The sequence below is a fragment of the Vidua macroura genome, chromosome 6, assembly GCF_024509145.1.
Source record: "Vidua macroura isolate BioBank_ID:100142 chromosome 6, ASM2450914v1, whole genome shotgun sequence".
Classification (NCBI taxonomy): Eukaryota; Metazoa; Chordata; class Aves; order Passeriformes; family Viduidae; genus Vidua; species Vidua macroura.
Genome location: NC_071576.1, coordinates 2,506,719 through 2,526,378, shown reverse-complemented (window position 1 = coordinate 2,526,378; position 19,660 = coordinate 2,506,719). Strand labels below are relative to the sequence as shown.

Here is a 19,660-nt window from a genome sequence, read left to right as displayed (position 1 = left end):
TTCAGCATGAGGAAGCAGCGAGCAAGCCAGGAGCAAGCTGCTCCTAGGGCAGGACCTCAGGAAAAGAAGATTTTATGTAGCATTTCCCTCAACACAAAGCCAAACACAATGAAAAAGAGACACACACACACACAAAAAAAAAAAAAAAAAAAAAAAAAAAAGTCCTATTTGCCAACTCAGAGCTCATCAGAACAATCTATTTCCCTCGATTTCATTTATTTCAAGAAAAATCTGGTAATTCATCAGAAGCAGGAATCCAATTTCCCGTTTTCTTTCCCGAACAGGCCAATTAATCCCGTGCCAGAGTGGAGCTGCTGCTAACTGCACCGAGTACACACGGGGCTGGCAGCTCTTCTCCCTTCACCTGCCCACTTTTCCCAGCCTGTGGTCAGTCTTGGGGTCAGCAATGATGGCCTGCACAGCCACGATGGCCTCGTTGATTTTGGTCTGCAGCTCCCGCAGCTCCTCGATGTGCAGCAGGCGCAGGATTTGGGCGGCTTCGTTGATAACAGCATCTGGGGAGGGGCACAGAGAGGAACTGGAATTAAATGTGGGTTTCATCCAGCACTTTCAGCTCGCGGGAGGGATTTAAGGAGGTTTTAGTGCCCTGCATGTTGTGTCTGTTGGTGGTTTCCAGGATGGAAGCAGAGAAGGATGTTCCCTGCTGCTGGAGAGGGATGGGGTGGCCTCCAAACCTTCCCTGCCATCCTGCAGAGCTCAGGGAATGAGGGAGCCACATAAATTTTTTTAATAAACTAAACTAAACTAAACTAAACTAAACTAAAATTAAAAAAAACACCAAAAAACCCCACAAAAAAAACATAAAAAACAAAAAAAAAACCCCAAAAAACCCAATAAAACAACAACAACAAAAAAAAAAGAAACCCAAAAAAACCCCCCAAAAACAAACAAAAAAAACCCAATAAAACAACAACCACAAAAAAAAAAAGAAACCAAAAAAAAACCCCCAAAAATAACCAAAACAAACGGAAAAAAAACCCAACAAAAAAAAAAAAACAACAAAACCAAGCACCAAAACACACATTAAACCCAAACTGGTGGCTGCAACTCATTTGCAAAAAGTGTTTGTTTTTTTTTTTTTCCATGGCCTTTATAGTAAAATCCACGTTCAACTGCAATCTTAAGAATCCATCTCCACTGGTAAAACTGGTGATCCATGCTGCCTTGGGATGGAAATGCTGCCTCGGGAAGGAAATCCTGCTGCCAAACCAAACCAAAAACCAACAAAAAACAACAAAAAAACCCCCAAAAAACCAAAAACCAAAAAAAACCTGCAAAAAAATCAAAAAGCAGCTAAAAAAACCTCAAACCAAACCAAAAAACTAAAAAAAAAACCTTCCATAAACACAAAAAAATTATTTACAACCCCTAAAAAAACTTAATATAAAATTAAAATATACAAAAAAAAAATCACAAATTTATACTTCTATAATTAGAAATAAAAATATACCTTAATAAAAAGCTTTCTTAAGAAAATAATAAACATGTAGAACAAAAATATAATTATAGAAAATAAAAATTTAAAATAAATAAATAAATAAATAAACATATAAAAAATAACAACTGATTAATTCAAAATATCCACATTACAATAAAAATGAACAAAAATAACAAATTCAAAACACAAAAGACTGGGTTGGGCTGGAAGGACCTTAAGGATCACCTCATTCCAACCTCCCACTCCCGAGGTTGGTGTGAAACGTTCCAAGCAGGGATTTAAGGGATGAGGAGCAGAAGTGAAGTTCATGGTGCCCCGGGTCACCTGGCTTGGCTGTTCCTTATCAATAACCCATTGGGTTTATCAATAACCCATGGGGTTTATCAATAACCCATGGGGTTTACCGATAACCCATCGGGTTTATCAATAACCCATGGGGTTTATCAATAACCCATGGGGTTTATCAATAACCCATCGGGTTTATCAATAACCCATGGGGTTTATCAATAACCCATGGGGTTTATCAATAACCCATCAGGTTTATCAATAACCCATCGGGTTTATCAATAACCCATGGGGCTTATCAATGACCCATGGGGTTTATCAATAACCCATCGGGGTTATCAATAACCCATGGGGTTTATCGATAACCCATGGGGTTTATCAATAACCCATCGGGTTTATCAATAATCTATGGGGTTTATCGATAACCCATCGGGTTTATCAATAACCCATGGGGCTTATCAATAACCCATGGGGTTTATCAATAACCCATCGGGTTTATCGATAACCCATCGGGTTTATCAATAATCCATTGGGTTTATCAATAACCCATGGGGTTTATCGATAACCCATCGGGTTTATCAATAACCCATGGGTTTATCGATAACCCATGGGGTTTATCAATAACCCATCGGGTTTATCAATAACCCATGGGGTTTATCGATAACCCATCGGGTTTATCAATAACCCATGGGGTTTATCAATAACCCATCGGGTTTATCAATAACCCATCGGGTTTATCGATAACCCATGGGGTTTATCAATAATCTATGGGGTTTATCAATAATCCATCGGGTTTATCGATAACCCATGGGGTTTATCAATAACCCATGGGGTTTATCAATAACCCATCGGGTTTATCAATAACCCATGGGGTTTATCGATAACCCATGGGGTTTATCGATAACCCATCGGGGTTATCAATAACCCATGGGGTTTATCGATAACCCATCGGGTTTATCAATAACCCATCGGGGTTATCAACAACCCATCGGGTTTATCAATAACCCATGGGGTTTATCGATAACCCATCGGGTTTATCAATAACCCATGGGGTTTATCAATAATCCATTGGGTTTATCAATAATCCATTGGGTTTATCAATAACCCATGGGGTTTATCGATAACCCATCGGGTTTATCAATAACCCATCGGGTTTATCAATAACCCATGGGGTTTATCGATAACCCATGGGGTTTATCAATAACCCATCGGGTTTATCAATAACCCATGGGGCTTATCAATAACCCATGGGGTTTATCAATAACCCATGGGGTTTATCAATAACCCATGGGGTTTATCGATAACCCATGGGGTTTATCAATAACCCATGGGGTTTATCGATAACCCATGGGGTTTATCAATAACCCATGGGGTTTATCAATAACCCATCGGGATTATCAATAACCCATGGGTTTATCGATAACCCACTGGGTTTATCAATAACCCATGGGGTTTATCAATAACCCATCGGGGTTATCAATAACCCATGGGGTTTATCGATAACCCATGGGGTTTATCAATAACCCATGGGGTTTATCAATAACCCATCGGGATTATCAATAACCCATGGGTTTATCGATAACCCATTGGGTTTATCAATAACCCATGGGGTTTATCAATAACCCATCGGGGTTATCAATAACCCATGGGGTTTATCGATAACCCACCGGGTCACGCCGAGCTGAGCTGCCCCGATGGGATTTTAGGCAAGCGGAGGCAGCCGCAGTCGGTGGCAGCAGCACAGCTGCCCCCTGCTGGTAGCAGCAGGATTTACAAACAGCAGGATGCGTTCCTCGGGCTGCATTAAAAGCTGGGATTTAAACAGATTCCAGCCGGACTGGATCCAGGCTTTGCTGTTCCAAACCCAAAGTGCTCAGGGGTGCTCGTAAATAACCAGCTGGGAGGGAGGAATTCTTTCCACTGCAGGGTTTTTTACTGTCCACATCAGCCCTGGATTTGACAGTAATAACTCTGTCAAAGGCAAACTATTCCCCATTTAAAAGTCACATTAGGAGCAGTGCTCACCTCCCGTGTCAAATCCAAGAATGTGCTTTTCCAAAGCAACAGGCAGACCCTGAAAAAGAGAGGGAAAAAAAAAAAACCTGTAAAAAATGTCATTTTAGATGTTTGGTAAATAAAATCGTGTACTCCAGCAGGTAACTGGGGGAGAAAATAGGGGTTTTGCTTAGACAAAAATGTGTGAAAAGCTTGAAAAGTTGATTAAACAACTCCCTTTGTGTCCTGAAACAGAAAAACCTTCCTGCTTAAGAATCCCTCAGTGGATACACAGTGCCTGCATTCAATCCTTAAAAGGCCAACAGCAGGACTGGGAGCCATCACCCAACCCAGCAGCTTCCCAGGAAAACAAAACTGGGCTTTCTTAGAAACTTCTGCCTTTCAACAGCTGCCAGGCTTTGAGCAGGGGCTGACTGCAAAGAGCTGCAGGAATTCTCTGCAATCAACTTTTGCTGAGCTCACAATATCCCCAGAAGCATCTGCTCAAGTGTTAAGCTTAGGAATAAAGCGAAATATTCCATTTTTTTAAAACATTTTCTCTATTAAAACACTCCAAGGCAAAATTTATTCGTGGTCATTTCTAAGCATTGCTCTGTTTCCTTTGCCCTGTCCAGCTGCAGAGGAGTGGTCACACTAAATCATTACTCAGGGAGCTTCAACATGCACTTAAAATTCGATTTAAACATTCCAAACCCCAGCATTTGCTTTTATTACCCTCAGTAAGTTTTTTTCAACATTTGCCAAAAGCCTTGCATTTTGCACAACAAAAACATCAGAGTTCCAACACCATTAATTTCTGCAGGGATGGGGCTGTAAAGTTTTAGACAGTGAAAATTTCCTTTAAAGGCTTTTATACACATGGAAAAAAAAAAAAAAGAATCTGAGCTGATCAAAACACACATTAAACACAAACTGGTGGCTGTAACTCATTTGCAAAAAGTGGGGTTTTTCCATGGCCTTTATAGTCAACTGCAATCTTAAAAATCCATCTCCACTGTTAAAGCTGGTGATCAAAATGCCATTAAAGGCACTTCAGAAAGATTCCAGAAATATCAGACTTCCTATATATATATATATATTTTTTTTTTAAGAACTGAGGTTTATACTTAAAAGTTCTTGCCAGCCTGGGGTGCTTCTGAGGAAAAATTCTCATTTTTTGTCTTTTTTTTCCCCTTCCAGTTCTTTGTGGGTGAATTGCCCAAGGTTCCCCCCAGTGTCACCTGGTAGCAGGAAATTTCTTCCCACACTCCCTGAGTCTGATCCTTTTTTGGGGAGCTGCCTTTGGAATCCCCTCAGCCCATCCTACAACAAGCTCACGATCCTTCAAACAGGGGATAAACTAAAAAAAAAGAGCACCTTTACATCAGGAACTGCACACACAACTTCATTTCCAGCCTCATTCCCTACAAATCTGATTTATGAATGCTGCACAAAAATGTGGCCATTTACAAATCAGTCAAGACCTGAAGAATAAATCTAATTTTCCCTTTTTTTTTTTTTTTTTTCTCTTTAATTCCCAACCCAGCCATCCTCTCTGCTTTGCAGATGTTTCCTTTTTTTTTTTCCCTTGGCACATGAAGATGTTGATGGTCCCTCCTGGCACAGATTTTCCTGCTTCTCACCACTCCCTTTTCTTCACACCCCTTGGAATGTGGCATTCCTAAGGAAAAAAACACTCCCAGGTTATCTCCCAGACAGAGACATCTTATCCCTGCTGATGCTTTGAAGATCTATCAGAAATGAACAATTCCCTGGCAGAACAATTCCCTCCCTGTTCCTCCAAGAAAATCTCATTTTGATCCCAGCTGTGCAGCTATGAAAACAACAACTAAAAGCTGCTTTTTATTAACATTACAGAACCTAAAATGAAGACAACAGGCTCAGCTGCTTCCCTATTTTCCTGTTCTTTGAACAGTCTCATGGATTTGCAGGTCCAAAGCTTTGATCAATCAATCAATAAATAAATAAACCATGGATTGTTGTGAGCAGCTGCCAAAAAAAGGAAGGGATTTGGGTTCTCTGAGCAGATCCAGCTGCTTTAGCAGGGACACTCCTACTCATACACCTGAGGGCAGGTGAGGCTGCCTTTCCCAGCCTTCCCCAGCTCTGCCAAATGCTGCAGAGGTCTGGAATGATGAGGAAATCCCAAACTAAAAACCCACAGTCATGCCCTGGAACATCTTCTCAACAGACAGCTCGTGGTCAGCAAAGAATTCTGCAAAAATCTGAGTTTAAGGGCAGAAATTTCCTTCACTGCTCCTTTTTTTTTTTTTTTTTTTGGGAGGAGCTGGATTTCCAAAATGCCATTCCTTGAACACATCTGAGGTGTCCACATGAAGCAGAACACTCCAAACAAGGAATATTTCAACTTCTTTATGCAGCTAACACTGGTAATTCCAAGGAAAAGCCAGGTCATGCATTTCTCCTCATATTATAGGGCTGCTGCACTGAACAGTCAGGGTAATCCTCTGGAAAAGAACTCAGGGAAGAGCTTTTCCATGCTTTCTCACACAGGTGTATTTGTATCAACATGGAACAAAACCAGCTTTGTGTCCTGCTCTCCACAATCCCCCAGATCTGCTGGAATCAGCATGCTTGGGATAAATGAAGCTTCCACCATCCTCCCAAATGAGGTGTTGCAACAGAAGTGGTTTTGACTGAGGGGACAGAGCTTTATCTTCATTAATTAACGTGGAATAATTAAGCCTGGCCATGGGTACAAACCTCCTTGGACTGGCTGGCTTTGGCTATGGCATCCTGTGTCAGGCGCTCCTGAACCAGAATCCGAATTGCCTGGGGAAAACATGGAAAGGGGACAGCAATTAATTCATGTCTTGAGGCATTTCTCAGCAATTCCAAGGGAAAAAGAGGCAAAATTATAACCTCAAACCCAGATTTGTGGGGTTTTTTTTAACTTTTCCAGCCCTTAAACCTTTCCATTTAGGAATAATCCTGGCATGTAGGATCTCACCCAGGTGAGAGAACCAGAAGTGACATGGACACTGATTTCACACCATGAATTCCTGCCACTCCTGGCACAGAAGCTGCAGAATACAAGGAATAGCCTGGAAAGCTTGGGATTTTTAGCCTGGAGAAGAGGCTCAGGAAGGTGACAGAAGGGAGGAGCCAGCTGGGGGTTGGGATCTCCTGGCAGGGAACAAGAGACAGGACAAGAGGAAACGGCCTCAAAACTGTGCCAGGGGAGCTTTAGGTTGGATATCAGGGAAAATTTCTTCCTGGGAAGGGTGGACAGGCATGGAAAGGGTTTCACAGTGGTGGAATCCCCATCCCTGGAGGGATTTCAAAGCTGTGTGCATGTGGCACTTGGGGACAAGTGGCAATGGTTGGGCTCGATGATTTCCAGGTCTCTTCCAACCTGAACAATTCCATGATTCCAAAATGAGCTGATCACAACCCCAAGGCAGCAGCACCAATCTTCCTTTCCTCAGTTCTCACACCTTAAACTCTGCAGCAATGCAGCTCCTCTGGGAAGGAAGTGCTGCCTTGGGATGGAAATCCTGCTTTGGGATAGAAATCCTGCCTGGGGATGGAAATCCTGCCTGGGGATGAAATCCTGCCTTGGGATAGAAATCCTGCCTTGGGAAGGAAGTGATGCTTTGGGATGGAAATCCTGCTTTGGGATGGAAATCCTGCCTTAGGAAGGAAATGCTGCCTTGGGATGGAAATCCTGCCTTGGGATGGAAATGCTGCCTTGGGAAGGAAATGCTGCCTTGGGAAGGAAATGCTGCCTTGGGATGAAATCCTGCTTTGGGAATGAAATCCTGCTTTGGGAAAGAAATCCTGCCTTGGGAAGGAAATGCTGCCTTGGGATGAAATCCTGCCTTGGGATGGAAATCCTGCCTTAGGAAGGAAATCCTGCCTTGGGATGGAAATGCTGCCTTAGGAAGGAAATCCTGCCTTGGGAAGGAAATGCTGCCTTGGGAAGGAAATGCTGCCTTGGGACGGAAATCCTGCTGCCAGCATCTTTTAGGAGGTGCTGAACCACCTCCCACATGCAGAGAAACCTGGAGCAAGGCTTCCCAGGCAGGCTTGGAAAAGACTGAGAGCAGAAAGGAATTCATTTTAGCCTTGGGAACAAGAGCAGCCTTGACTCTGACAATCCTGGTGCTCATCTGTTTTCCCTGGCTCCAGCACATGGGGTGAAATCCTATCAGAGCCATCAGTTACTGATACCTACAGCTCCAAATGCCTCCAAAAATAGCTGCAGGAATACCAGGCAGGCAGATTTCCACAGGAAAGAAGAACTGGCTCTGTCAAACACATTGCTCAGACTCTCCCTGATGAGCAGCCAAAAGTGACAGAAGCAGCTCCGTGTTTCTCCCCCAGGATTTCTCCCAGTTTTGGTCATGATTAAAGTTGAGCTGATACCAGAAAGTTGTCACTTAAATACTTCTAGAAATCTGTCACTGAAGGAAGTGGCCTGGACAAAGGGATGGTTTGATGGGGAGTTTAATTCCAGCAGTGAAACCAGACCTTGTGGAAGAGAATTCCAAGTGCCTTTGGCATTAGGAAATATCCAACTGTGTCCCACAGATGCTTTCAGATCAACTTGCCAGGTTTAAATGAAGAAAATGAGATCTAAATCTCTGCTCCCCCCAGCCAGATGTCTGTGGTGTGCCTGCACCCTCTGGCTCTCCCAAAACATCCACTCCTGAGTGTCCAAGCCTGGATAGGGATCAGAAATTCTCTGTAAATCTGCTTATTGTGGGGGAGAATTGGAGAGTTTGATTGACACCTTCTAATATCACCATCTCAACCCCAAAACCAGCTTTGCATTGTGCCTGGAATGTGGATTTTCACTGCAGGAATCCACTCTTGCTGGAATTAAAAGCAAGAAAATTCAGGCTGGTTTTGCCCAAAAAAAAAGTGGAAATAAAAATACATTTATGCAGAATTATAAATTCTCTAAAGTTTCCTTCAGGGAAGATCTGAAGGAATTTTGGTAAGAGCAGAGCTCATTCATGCTGCAAATCCTCAATATCACCACACCCAGGGTCTCCTCTCCCTACCTGATATCCCTTTTCACTGATTTTTGTGGGGTTTTGAGTGTTTTTTGGTAGGGGGTATGAGATCTCCATGAGAAGGATATTTTGGGAAGGGAAAAGCAGGAAACCATACTGGAGAGAAGGAGAAAAAAAAAATGGATGGAATAACTGCAGGCTGAGAATTCCTCAAGAAACCAGGTTACCATAATACTCTTCCAAGAGTTACAGACTTTCACTCAATAAACTTCAATATCCACAGCTTTTGGTATCTCCAAAATAAGTGTAGCAAATATCACAACCATTGTCATGAACAGAACTTTATGGGGTTTTCTTTTTTTTTCTTTTCAGTGAAATGCTTTTATTTTAATGCCAAACAAAACCAAGTTTATTCCCATAGTATGACATGATCAAGTAGGAAGTTGGGATTTTACACTCTCATCAATAATGTATTTTTTATTTTAAAAAAACACAGTATGGGCTTGACCCCAAATCTATAGAGTTCCATCAGAAATTTCCTTCAAGGCATAAAAAAGATGGTTTAGAAAATTAATTACCCTATTTAGGGCACTTAAACCCCATAATTAGTTGTCAAAACTAAATCAAACTGATTTTAGTAATGACAAGGAGTAAACAGTTCAGAAGAAAAAGGAAACTTTCAACAGTGGCTCTTCCCTTGGATGTTGCTTTAAAACATCTTTGGCATCATTAACTTTTAAATTTTGGAGTTTCTCTTAATTTCTAGCACTGCAAAAGAACCTTCTCCTTGGAGGATGTTCCTTAAGGAACTCAGCTAAAATTGTTTACCAGGGTAATTTTCCCTGCATGAATTTCCATGAATTATGTTCTTATCTGCTTGAAAAGACATAGAAGTGGCTGTTTTTTTTTTTTTTTCTTATCTTTGCCTAAAAATTCATGTTTATCAGTAACTGCACCTCAAGCTGTGAACACACACCAGGCACTGGAGAAAAGAAGGGAAAAAGGAGGTGGGAAAAGTGGGAAACTCACCTTGAGCATCACCAAGTAATCATCATGTCTCTGGATCTGAAGCAGATTAGCCAAAGCCATCACTCCAGCCTTGAAATCAGGATTATTCACTGGGAAAAAAAAAAAAAAAGGATTATCATTAGAAAGAAATGAACATTTCTTTTGGTTTCACTGATTCCAGCAGGCAGAACTGGCTCCCTGACTCCCTGGCATTGGATTGCTCTGAAGGATGGACAAGGGCAATTCCTCAGCATCCTTGAAGTGCTCAAAAAAACAAGGATGTGGCACCTGGGGACATTATTTAGTGCTGAATGTGGCAGTGCTGGGTTAATTGTTGGGCTCAGTGATCTCAGAGGGCATTTCCAACCTTAATTCCATTATTCCAAGAAGTGAGGAAACAATTTGGCTGCAGAGGAATCAGCACTGGGCTACATAACCAGGTAAAGTGCTTGAGAATTAAGCAAATTACAGGCAGATATTGAGTTCTGTACATTCTTTGTACATTTTTATAACTCTGTATATTTTTATCCCTGCTGCTGGTGAGGGCAGGATCAATCCCTGCCTTTTTGGAGATGGAGGAATGGAAAAACACTTGGAAGATTTAGGGTTCATTTTAGCAGCTCTTTCCTACCACTTCCATTTATTTTGTCTGTGCCTACCAGGAAAAAAAAAAATAAAAAAGAAAATTATTATGACAGAACAGCTGGGGAAGACTGAGCCAACAAGAAAATCCTGGCAGCATGGAAGTAACCAGCCTGCCATCATGTTGCCTTGGATATTTTTATTTTTTAAGGCATCTTGCTACTTCTCCCTCAACTACAATAAATAATTATGATTTACAGAGTAAAGCTGTTCATGTAAATGTTCAGATGCCATGGAGCACATCCCCATCCAGGAGCTTGTGGCACACTCACCATCCAGGTTAATCAGTGGCTCTGCATTTTTTGCTGTGTTGTCAGCGTTTTTAGCACCATCAGGGGTGGAATCCTTGTACTTATCAGCTGCAAAATGAGGAGGCAAACATAAAAATCATCAGCACTAATGGCAAAAAGAACCAATTCAAAGTTTAGTGAGGAGCTGTGGTGTCACAGGTGGATTTTTGGGGTGTGGTGGTTGCCCAAGAGCCTTGTGGGATTATAAACTGAGATTTCTGGGTTTATCAACTGGGATTTTGGAGCTCCCCATTAATGATACCAAATGCTGCCACTCCTGTGAGCTGCTCCAAGAGCTCCCAGCTGCAGAGAGGTTCCAGGAGCAGCCTCAGAGCCTGCTCCACACTTTTCCATAGGGCAGGATGCTCTTCATTACAGCCTCACCCCAGAATGCTGAACAAGAGATGAAAATCTGGGTGCTGAGAATTTCAGACTTTCTGTGCTGACAGGCTCTGACCCCCAAGAGAACTCTGCATTAACCTGAGGCCGTGGAGAAGCTTCCAAAATGGAATGGCAGAACTGGGATTGTGGGGGTGGAGTTTGGATAGAAGTGTGTGATGTCACAGGGTGGGAAACTCAGAGTTTAAGGGTTTAGAATGCAGGAATAGATATAAAGCAAGATGGAGGTTTTAGGGTGGAGGCTGCTCCTTCTTCTCCTTCTTCTCCATGGGTTTGGGTGGTTTTGTGCAATTGGATAAAAAAGTCCCCATTGCAGGCCATGTTGGTGGTTGGGTTAAAAGTGAAAATAATTGAGGTGTCATTTCTGAATTGGACAGTTTATCCTTAAAAGGCCTTGTAGAGAGAGAGATGGGGCTCCATTTTTAGTTTGTTGAAGTGCTGCAGAACTCAGGGTTTGTGAGACTGTGACAGAGATCAGAACTAACAAACATCTGAGTCCCAACAAGAAATTCCACGATGCCTTGAGAAGGCTGACCTAGAACAGAGACTGGATGAAGCTAAAGAATAAAGTAGGGATTTATTAGGAGGCCTCAATGGATCCACCTTGGGCAGCACAACCCAAAATGGCCAGAAAAATGAACAACTGGTCACTGTGATCAGCTCTGCTCCATTTGCACCTTGCAGTTCATTGTCCCATTCCAGCTTTAGCCCAGGCACTCCCATCCTGCTTGTTTTTCTCTCTCCAGTCCACGCTGTTTGTGCCCTTGGCCTGAGGTTTGGATCATTTGTCCTTGGTGCCCAGCTGGAGCAGGAATTGTTTTGTCTCCCTGCTCTGTGCAGAGAGCTCGCCATCCCATAATATGGAGCCCAGACCCTCACACTAAAGCAGCACAGAATGGGAAAAATAGACAAGCCAAAACCTGAGGCATCAGCATCTCCCAGATCTGCCACTTCCAAAATCCATCAGTCCCACTGCCAGGGCCCTCTGCCCTGAGCAGGGATCAAGAACTGGGGGATGATGTTGGTCCTGCTGAGCAAATGAAACTTTTCCAGCTCAGGCTTTGTTTCACAGCCCACACTGGGGTTTTCCAAGCCTTTGGAGGATGGAAGCTCCTGAACTCCTCCTTTTTCACACAATCCCAAGGAACAGGCAGCTCATTTTGCCCATCATGAGGGACTGAGAATCACATCACAGGTATTCATAACCCAGCCCTGCTCTGGGCAGAGCTCAGCCCTGCAGGAATTAAAGGCAATGGAAAATCAGCACTTTGGCTGTTGTTATTTTGCCACCAGTAATTACATTTGCATTCCCACCCTCTCAACAAGGAGATGGAGCTGCTGTGACTTGGGGAGATTTAACTCCACTTTTTCAGAACTTTGTCCTAGTTCCCAAGGGTTCCACATCCACTTGTTAAAAAAAAAAAAAAAAAAAAGAAAAAAAAAAAGGGGGTCTAAGAATAACTTCTCTGAATAAATGCAGTACTAAATATAATGCATTTAATACACTTCAGAGGAAGTTCTCATAAAGGCAATCCCACAGGGAGAAGGGGGTAAATATCTACAATGGGATTGGCTCTACCCAGAAACAAAATAAAATAACAAATGCTGCTCCAGTCCCGTGGGAGCTGAAAAGAAACAGCTCCTCCAAGCATGGGGTGGAAACAAGCACTTGAAATTGTGTTTTATTTTTTAAAGAAGTGAAATGTACTTTTGACACTGATTTTGATGAAAACTTAAAATGCAGGGGAAGGTGTCCCTGCCCATGGCACTCGGTGTGTGCGAGGCCATTGTGACATCACAGCACATTTGGTGACACAGCGGGGGTGACAGCTCCTGTCCCCACACTGCAGAGCTCCAGGAGCCACACAGGGATGGCCTGAGCAGGATCCCAGCGGGATGCCCAGCCTGGAGCAGCTCCTCTTGGTGGCTTTTGGGCTCAGCTCTTTCTACTCTGACAGCACCCCCCACTCCTGCCCACCCTCCTGGGCCACCCTGGTGTGGGATGTGCCCCCCCTGGAGCTGGAGAAGAAGGGCAGTGCCCACAAGGGCATCACCATGCCAGAGGTGCTTTACTGGAGCATCCCAGCCCTGTGCCTGCTGCTCCTGGTGGTTTTCCTCAGCAGGAAAGCCAGGACCCGCTGGAGGAAGGTGAGGGAGGGGTGCCAGGGGGCCAGGAGCCCGTGGGGACAAGGAAGGGCCTTCCCAGACTGTGCCCAGCAGGCAGAGCTGGGTCCTGACCACTGTGGAGAAAACCAGGACAGGCTGAGCACTCCTGGGGCTGGAATGAGGTGGGGTTTAAGTCCCTGGGGCAGCCCAGGAGAGGCCTGAGGTGCCTCTGTCCCTGTCACCCTGTGCCTTCCAGAGATGTGGCAGGAAGGATGGATGCTCCTGCAGGACCTCCAAGCTGCTCTCCAAGCTGAAGGAAAACCCTGACTTGCTGAAGCTCTACCTGAAGCACCTGCAGAAGTGCAGGAAATCCTTTGTGGAAGTGTTCCAGGTCAGGCTGGATGGGGCTGGGAGCAACCTGGCCTGGCTGGACATGGCCCTGCCAGAGGGGTTGGATTGGAAGGTCTTTACAGCTTCCTTCCAATCCAAATCCCTCTGTGATTCCCCAGAACAAACAGCAAGAAAATACAGGAGGGCTTCAAGGAGGAGAAGACACATTTGGTTCTTTGCCAACAAATTCCCAGCTGTAGCAAGGCTCCCAGGATGGCTGGACAGTGCTGGAGCTGTCCCAGAGCACAGGGACAGCACAGCTTTGGCAATAAAGGTTGCAGATGAAACTGTCTCCAGGGTAAATGGAACGTGGAATGGATCCAGGGAACAGAGGGAGTGACCCTGCACTGGGAATGCTGCAAAGCTCCTCCAAGCAAAGGGAAGGAATTCCTGGCTGGGAGGGTGGCCAGGCCCTGGCACAGGGTGCCCCTGGATCCCTGGGAATGTCCAAGGCCAGGCTGGACAGGGCTTGGAGCCACCTGGGATGGTGGAAGGTGTCCCTGCCCATGGATCTTTGAGGTCCCTTCCCACCCAAACCATGCTGGGATTCTGTGAAATGAATCCGAATCCCCCAGTCCCCTCCCATTTTGAGGCATTAAATGGATTCCCTCATACCATTATCTCCATACTCCAGCCTCACAGCCAAGCCAAGAAGCCAATCCACTGTTTCCTGGCGTTCCTGTATTTTGAAGGGACAGTTCACATCTTTCATGTACTGGGGAGCAAAGAAAAAAAAAAAAAAAAGAGAAAACAAAAGGATTTTAGTGGATGAATCAGTTGGGAGCACAGAACTGTTGCCACTTTCCCACAGAAAATATTAATTAACATGAGGTGTCACTGTGAAATTCCTGCTGTGGCATCTGATCCACGTTGGAGTGTCCCAGTCCACCTCTAGCTCAAGTCTGACACCTGATAATGGAATTTTATTTTTAATTAATGTTTTTTATTGCCAGACTGCACCAAAATGCCCTTGCTTTGCTCTCTGCTCATGTCACAGAGCAAATGGAACAAGGCAAGGGGGAACAAATTGCTACAAAGCCTTCCCACCTGGAATGAAGCCACCTAAGGCTTCCCCAAACCAGAGGATCCCCTGGAGCAGCAGAAGAAATTTTCCATTTTTTAGGGATTTTGTACAACAAGAGAGGACAAAACCAGGCTGAGGCTCTGTCCCAGACCATGAGATCCCAGCCCTGGCTGCTGCCAAGGCTCCCAAAAACCAGGACATGGTGACATTCTGTCATGTCCCTTTGCTGCAGGGACAGGAGTGCCACACAGCTGGGAAAAGGAAGCCAGGGGCTGGAAAACAGGAATTCCCTGGAATTGATGGACAGGACACTCTCCCCAAGCCAGGAAAGGCACCACAACAGCACCAGCTGCCAGGAATTCCAGAAATTCCCATTTACCTACAGGATTTTGGAATAATTCAGGTTCCCTCTGAGCAGTGAGCAAAGCAAGAGTTTCCAGGAGGGGAAAAAAAAAAAAAATGGGATGGAGTCCATCCAATTGGGCACTGGGAAATACAGAGCAGGAAAATGGGAAGCAAGAGGAAAAGCTCAAGAGCTTTGTGGTGGCTGCAAATGCTCAGGAGCAGAGAGATGACCCAGAGTCCATCTGGATGCAGAAAATCCATCTGGACCCAGAAAATCCATGTGGATGCAGAAAATCCATCTGGACCCAGAAAATCCATGTGGATGCAGAAAATCCATCTGGAAAGGCAGGAGGAGCAGGGATGAGCTTTCCCCCACAGGCTGGCAGGAGCCTCATCCACCTCCTTTTGGTACAGGAGGAGCATTAATGCAGGGAAAAAAAATTGTTTATTTGCAGTCAGTCTTCTTTCTGCTTCAAGAGCTGCATCAAATCAGGCAAAAAAAAAAAAGAATTAAAAAAAAAAAAAAAACAACAGATTAAGATGGATAATCCACTTATTAAACAAACAAAGCTGAGGGAAAATGATGCACAAAATTCCTCCATTGTAATAAACTGCCCCAGTTTGGCTTCAAAAATACACTGCAATTGCTAGAAATGCAATAACCCATGGTTATTTCTGTGAGATAGCATTGCCAGCCCTGCTCTGGAGCAAGGAAATACCTTCTCGAAGGATTTGGGCCAGTCCTCGCTGTGGATGTTCCTCAGATTGCCCCGGTCCTCGATCTTGTAGTGTCGGATTTTCTGGTCCTCCAGCCAGACTATGAAATTCCGGAACTCTGTCTCATCTGAGCGGAGGAGGAGGGAAAAGCAGGAATTCAAAATTATCTTATCTTTCCATCTGATTGGTACAAACCTCGGAGCACTTGTCCCATTAAAAACCCACACAGAAATAAATAAATTTATAAAAATTTAAATTAAAATTCACAAAATATATATTTAGTGGGCTATAAATATATATATTTAGTGGGTACATATATTTATTAGTTAGTATACATTTATATATTTATAATACATATTATATATACTGATAATATATACTGATATATTGATAATATATTTATGTTTACAATATATTTTATTTATATATTTGGAATATACATATATCTAGCTAGTATACATACTTATATACTTATATTTATGTTTACCATATATTTTATTCATGTATTTAGAATATACATATATTTAGTTACTATATATACTTATATATTTATACCATGTTTATGTTTACAATATATTTTATTCATGTGTTTAGAATATACATATATTTAGTTAGTATATATACTTATATATTTATAATATATTTATGTTTACAATATATTTTATTTATGTATTTAGAATATACATATATTTAGTTACTATATATACTTATATATTTATACCATATTTATGTTTACAATATATTTTATTTATGTATTCAGAATATACATATATTTAGTTACTATATATACTTATATATTTATGTTTATAATATATTTTATTTATATATTTAGAATATGCATGTATTTAATTAATATATATACACTTATATATTTATAATATATTTACAATATATTTTATTTATATATTAGAATATACATATATTTAGTTACTATATATATTTATATATTTATAATATATTTACAATATATTTTATTTATGTATTTAGAATATACATATATTTAGTTAGTATACATACTTATATATTTATAATATATACAATATATTTTTTATATATTTAGATTATACATATATTTCGTTAGTATATATACTTATATATTTATGTTTACAATATATTTATTTATATATTTAGATTATACATATATTTCGTTAGTATATATTTATTTTAGTTAGTATATATTTATAAACATATATTTTTAGTGGGTTATAAATATATTTATATAGAACATATATTAAAAACCCACAGGGGATGACACAGGGGGTGACACAGGAGGTGACACAGGAGGTGACACAGTTGGTGACACAGGGGGTGACACAGGGGGTGACACAGGAGGTGACACAGGGGGTGACACAGGGGGTGACACAGGGGGTGACACAGGGGGTGACACAGGGTGACACAGTTGGTGACACAGGGGGTGACACAGGAGGTGACACAGTTGGTGACACAGTTGGTGACACAGGGGGTGACACAGGGGGTGACACAGTTGGTGACACAGGGGGTGACACAGGGGGTGACACAGTTGGTGACACAGTTGGTGACACAGGGGGTGACACAGGGGGTGACACAGTTGGTGACACAGGGGGTGACACAGGGTGACACAGGGGGTGACACAGGGGGTGACACAGGGTGACACAGGGGGTGACACAGGGGGTGACACAGTTGGTGACACAGGGTGACACGGGAGGTGACACAGGGTGACACAGGGTGACACAGGAGGTGACACAGGGGGTGACACAGGGGGTGACACAGGGGGTGACACAGGAGGTGACACAGGGTGACACGGGAGGTGACACAGGGTGACACAGGGTGACACAGGAGGTGACACAGGAGGTGACACAGGGTGACACAGGGGGTGACACAGGGTGACACAGGGGGTGACACAGGAGGTGACACAGGGTGACACGGGAGGTGACACAGGGTGACACAGGGTGACACAGGAGGTGACACAGGGTGACACAGGGTGACACGGGAGGTGACACAGGAGGTGACACAGGAGGTGACACAGGGGGTGACACAGGGTGACATAGGAGGTGACACAGGGTGACACAGGGTGACACAGGAGGTGACACAGTTGGTGACACAGGGGGTGACACAGGGTGACACAGGGGGTGACACAGGGGGTGACACAGGGTGACACAGGGTGACACGGGAGGTGACACAGGAGGTGACACAGGAGGTGACACAGGGGGTGACACAGGGTGACATAGGAGGTGACACAGGAGGTGACACAGGGTGACACAGGGTGACACAGGAGGTGACACAGTTGGTGACACAGGGGGTGACACAGGGTGACACAGGGGGTGACACAGGGGGTGACACAGGGTGACACGGGAGGTGACACAGGGTGACACAGGGGGTGACACAGGCGGTGACAGCCCCGCGGTGTCACCGCTCCCCCAAAGCCCAGCCGGGGCACCTCGGCTCTGCACCAGCTTTAGCCACGGGATCATGGAATGCTCTGGTGGCAAGGGACACTCCAGCCCATCCAATGCCATCCCAATCCCATCCCAAACCCAATCCCATCCCATCCCAATCCCATCCCATCCCAATCCCATCCCAAACCCAATCCCATCCCATCCCAATCCCATCCCATTCCAATCCCATCCCATCCCATCCCAATCCCATCCCAAACCCAATCCCATCCCATCCCAATCCCATCCCCATTCCAATCCCAATCCCAAACCCATCCCAAACCCAGTACCCATCCCATTCCCATTCCCATTTCCATTCCCAATCCCAACCCCCATCCCCATCCCATCCCAATCCCAAACCCAATCCCAATCCCACTCCCATTCCCATTCCAATCCCAACCCCAATCCCATCCCCATCCCAATTCCAGTCCCAAACCCATCCCATCCCCTATCCCAACCCAATCCCAATCCCATTACCATTCCAATCCCATCCCAAATCCCATTCCATTCCCATTCCCATTCCCATTCCAATCCCATTACAATCCCAATCCCATTCCCATCCCAATCCCATCCCAAATCCCATTCCAATCCTATTCCCATTCCCATTCCCATCCCATTCCCATTCCAATCCCATCCCAAATCCCATTCCCAATCCCATTCCAATCCCAATCCCATCCCAATCCCAATCCCAATCCCATCCCAATCCCCGTCCAGCCTCCTCCGCCGCCTCCTCACCCCTGCAGTTGAAGCCGGCGGGGTTGTGGTAATCGAGCGCCGAGAGCTTGCGGCGGAACATGGTCCCGGTGCCGGAGCCGGCCCCGATCGCGACCCGGATCCCGGTTCCGATCCCGATCCCGGTCCCGGTCCCGGTGCCGGCGCCGCCTCCCCCGCTCAGGCCGCGCCGACGGCACCGCACGGGCCGGAAGGAGGGGGAACGCCCGCCCCCACCGCGCGGCGTTCTGCTCGCTCATTGGCCAGCGCGCTGAGCGGCGGTCGCCTCGACCAATCAGCGAGCGGAACGGGCTGCCGGGAGGGGAAGTGGCCGCGCTGCCTTGGGTATGGACGCGGCAAAGGGGGCGGAGCCTGAAATAGGCGGGGTCACTGTGAGAGGCGTGGTCATGGCAATGGGCGGGGTTATTGCGAGGGGGCGGGGCTTTGGAGCGGTGTTCGCCCAGGGTGGGACTGGGGCTGTGCTGGGAGCTGTGCTGGGAGCACTGGGAGCTGTGCTGGGAGCTGTGCTGGGGGTACTGGGAGCACTGGGCTGTACTGGGAGCTGTGCTGGGAGCTCTGGGAGCTGTACTGGGAGCACTGGGCTGTACTGGGAGCGCTGGGAGCTATACTGGGAGCTGCACTGGGAGAGCTGCGAGATGTACTGGGGGTACTGGTAGGATTGTGTTGTACTGGGAACGCTGGGAGCTGTACTGGGAATACTGGGAGCTGTACTGGGAACACTGGGAGCTGTACTGGGAATACTGGGAGCTGTACTGGGAACACTGGGAGCTGTACTGGGAATTCTGGGAGCTGTACTGGGAGAGCTGGGAGCTGTACTGGGGAGTACTGGAAGCACTGAGCTGTACTGGGAGCAC

The 19,660-nt window shown here is 44.9% G+C and overlaps 1 protein-coding gene across 1 annotated transcript; it reads right to left on the bottom strand.

Moving 5' to 3' along the window:
- Positions 1 to 195: 195 nt before the first annotated feature.
- Positions 196 to 19,010, bottom strand: RTRAF (RNA transcription, translation and transport factor). The gene is made up of 8 exons (XM_053980249.1): positions 18,810 to 19,010; positions 15,666 to 15,790; positions 14,193 to 14,292; positions 10,665 to 10,751; positions 9,772 to 9,860; positions 6,485 to 6,553; positions 3,770 to 3,818; positions 196 to 515 (listed from the first exon to the last, which is right to left on the bottom strand). Exons 1-8 carry the CDS (start codon positions 18,868 to 18,870, stop codon positions 361 to 363), a joined length of 735 nt encoding a protein of 244 aa, XP_053836224.1. The 5' UTR covers positions 18,871 to 19,010; the 3' UTR covers positions 196 to 360.
- Positions 19,011 to 19,660: the final 650 nt, after the last annotated feature.

Bases quoted from the DNA above. Each gene is read 5' to 3' on its own strand.
- RTRAF (XM_053980249.1), bottom strand. From the start codon at position 18,870: ATGTTCCGCCGCAAGCTCTCGGCGCTCGATTACCACAACCCCGCCGGC. The intron at 6,554-9,771 runs GTGAGTTTCCCA...TGTTTTCCCCAG, and splicing joins ATTACTTGGTGATGCTCAAG to GCAATTCGGATTCTGGTTCA. The intron at 3,819-6,484 runs GTTTGTACCCAT...TCTCTTTTTCAG, and splicing joins AAGCCAGCCAGTCCAAGGAG to GGTCTGCCTGTTGCTTTGGA.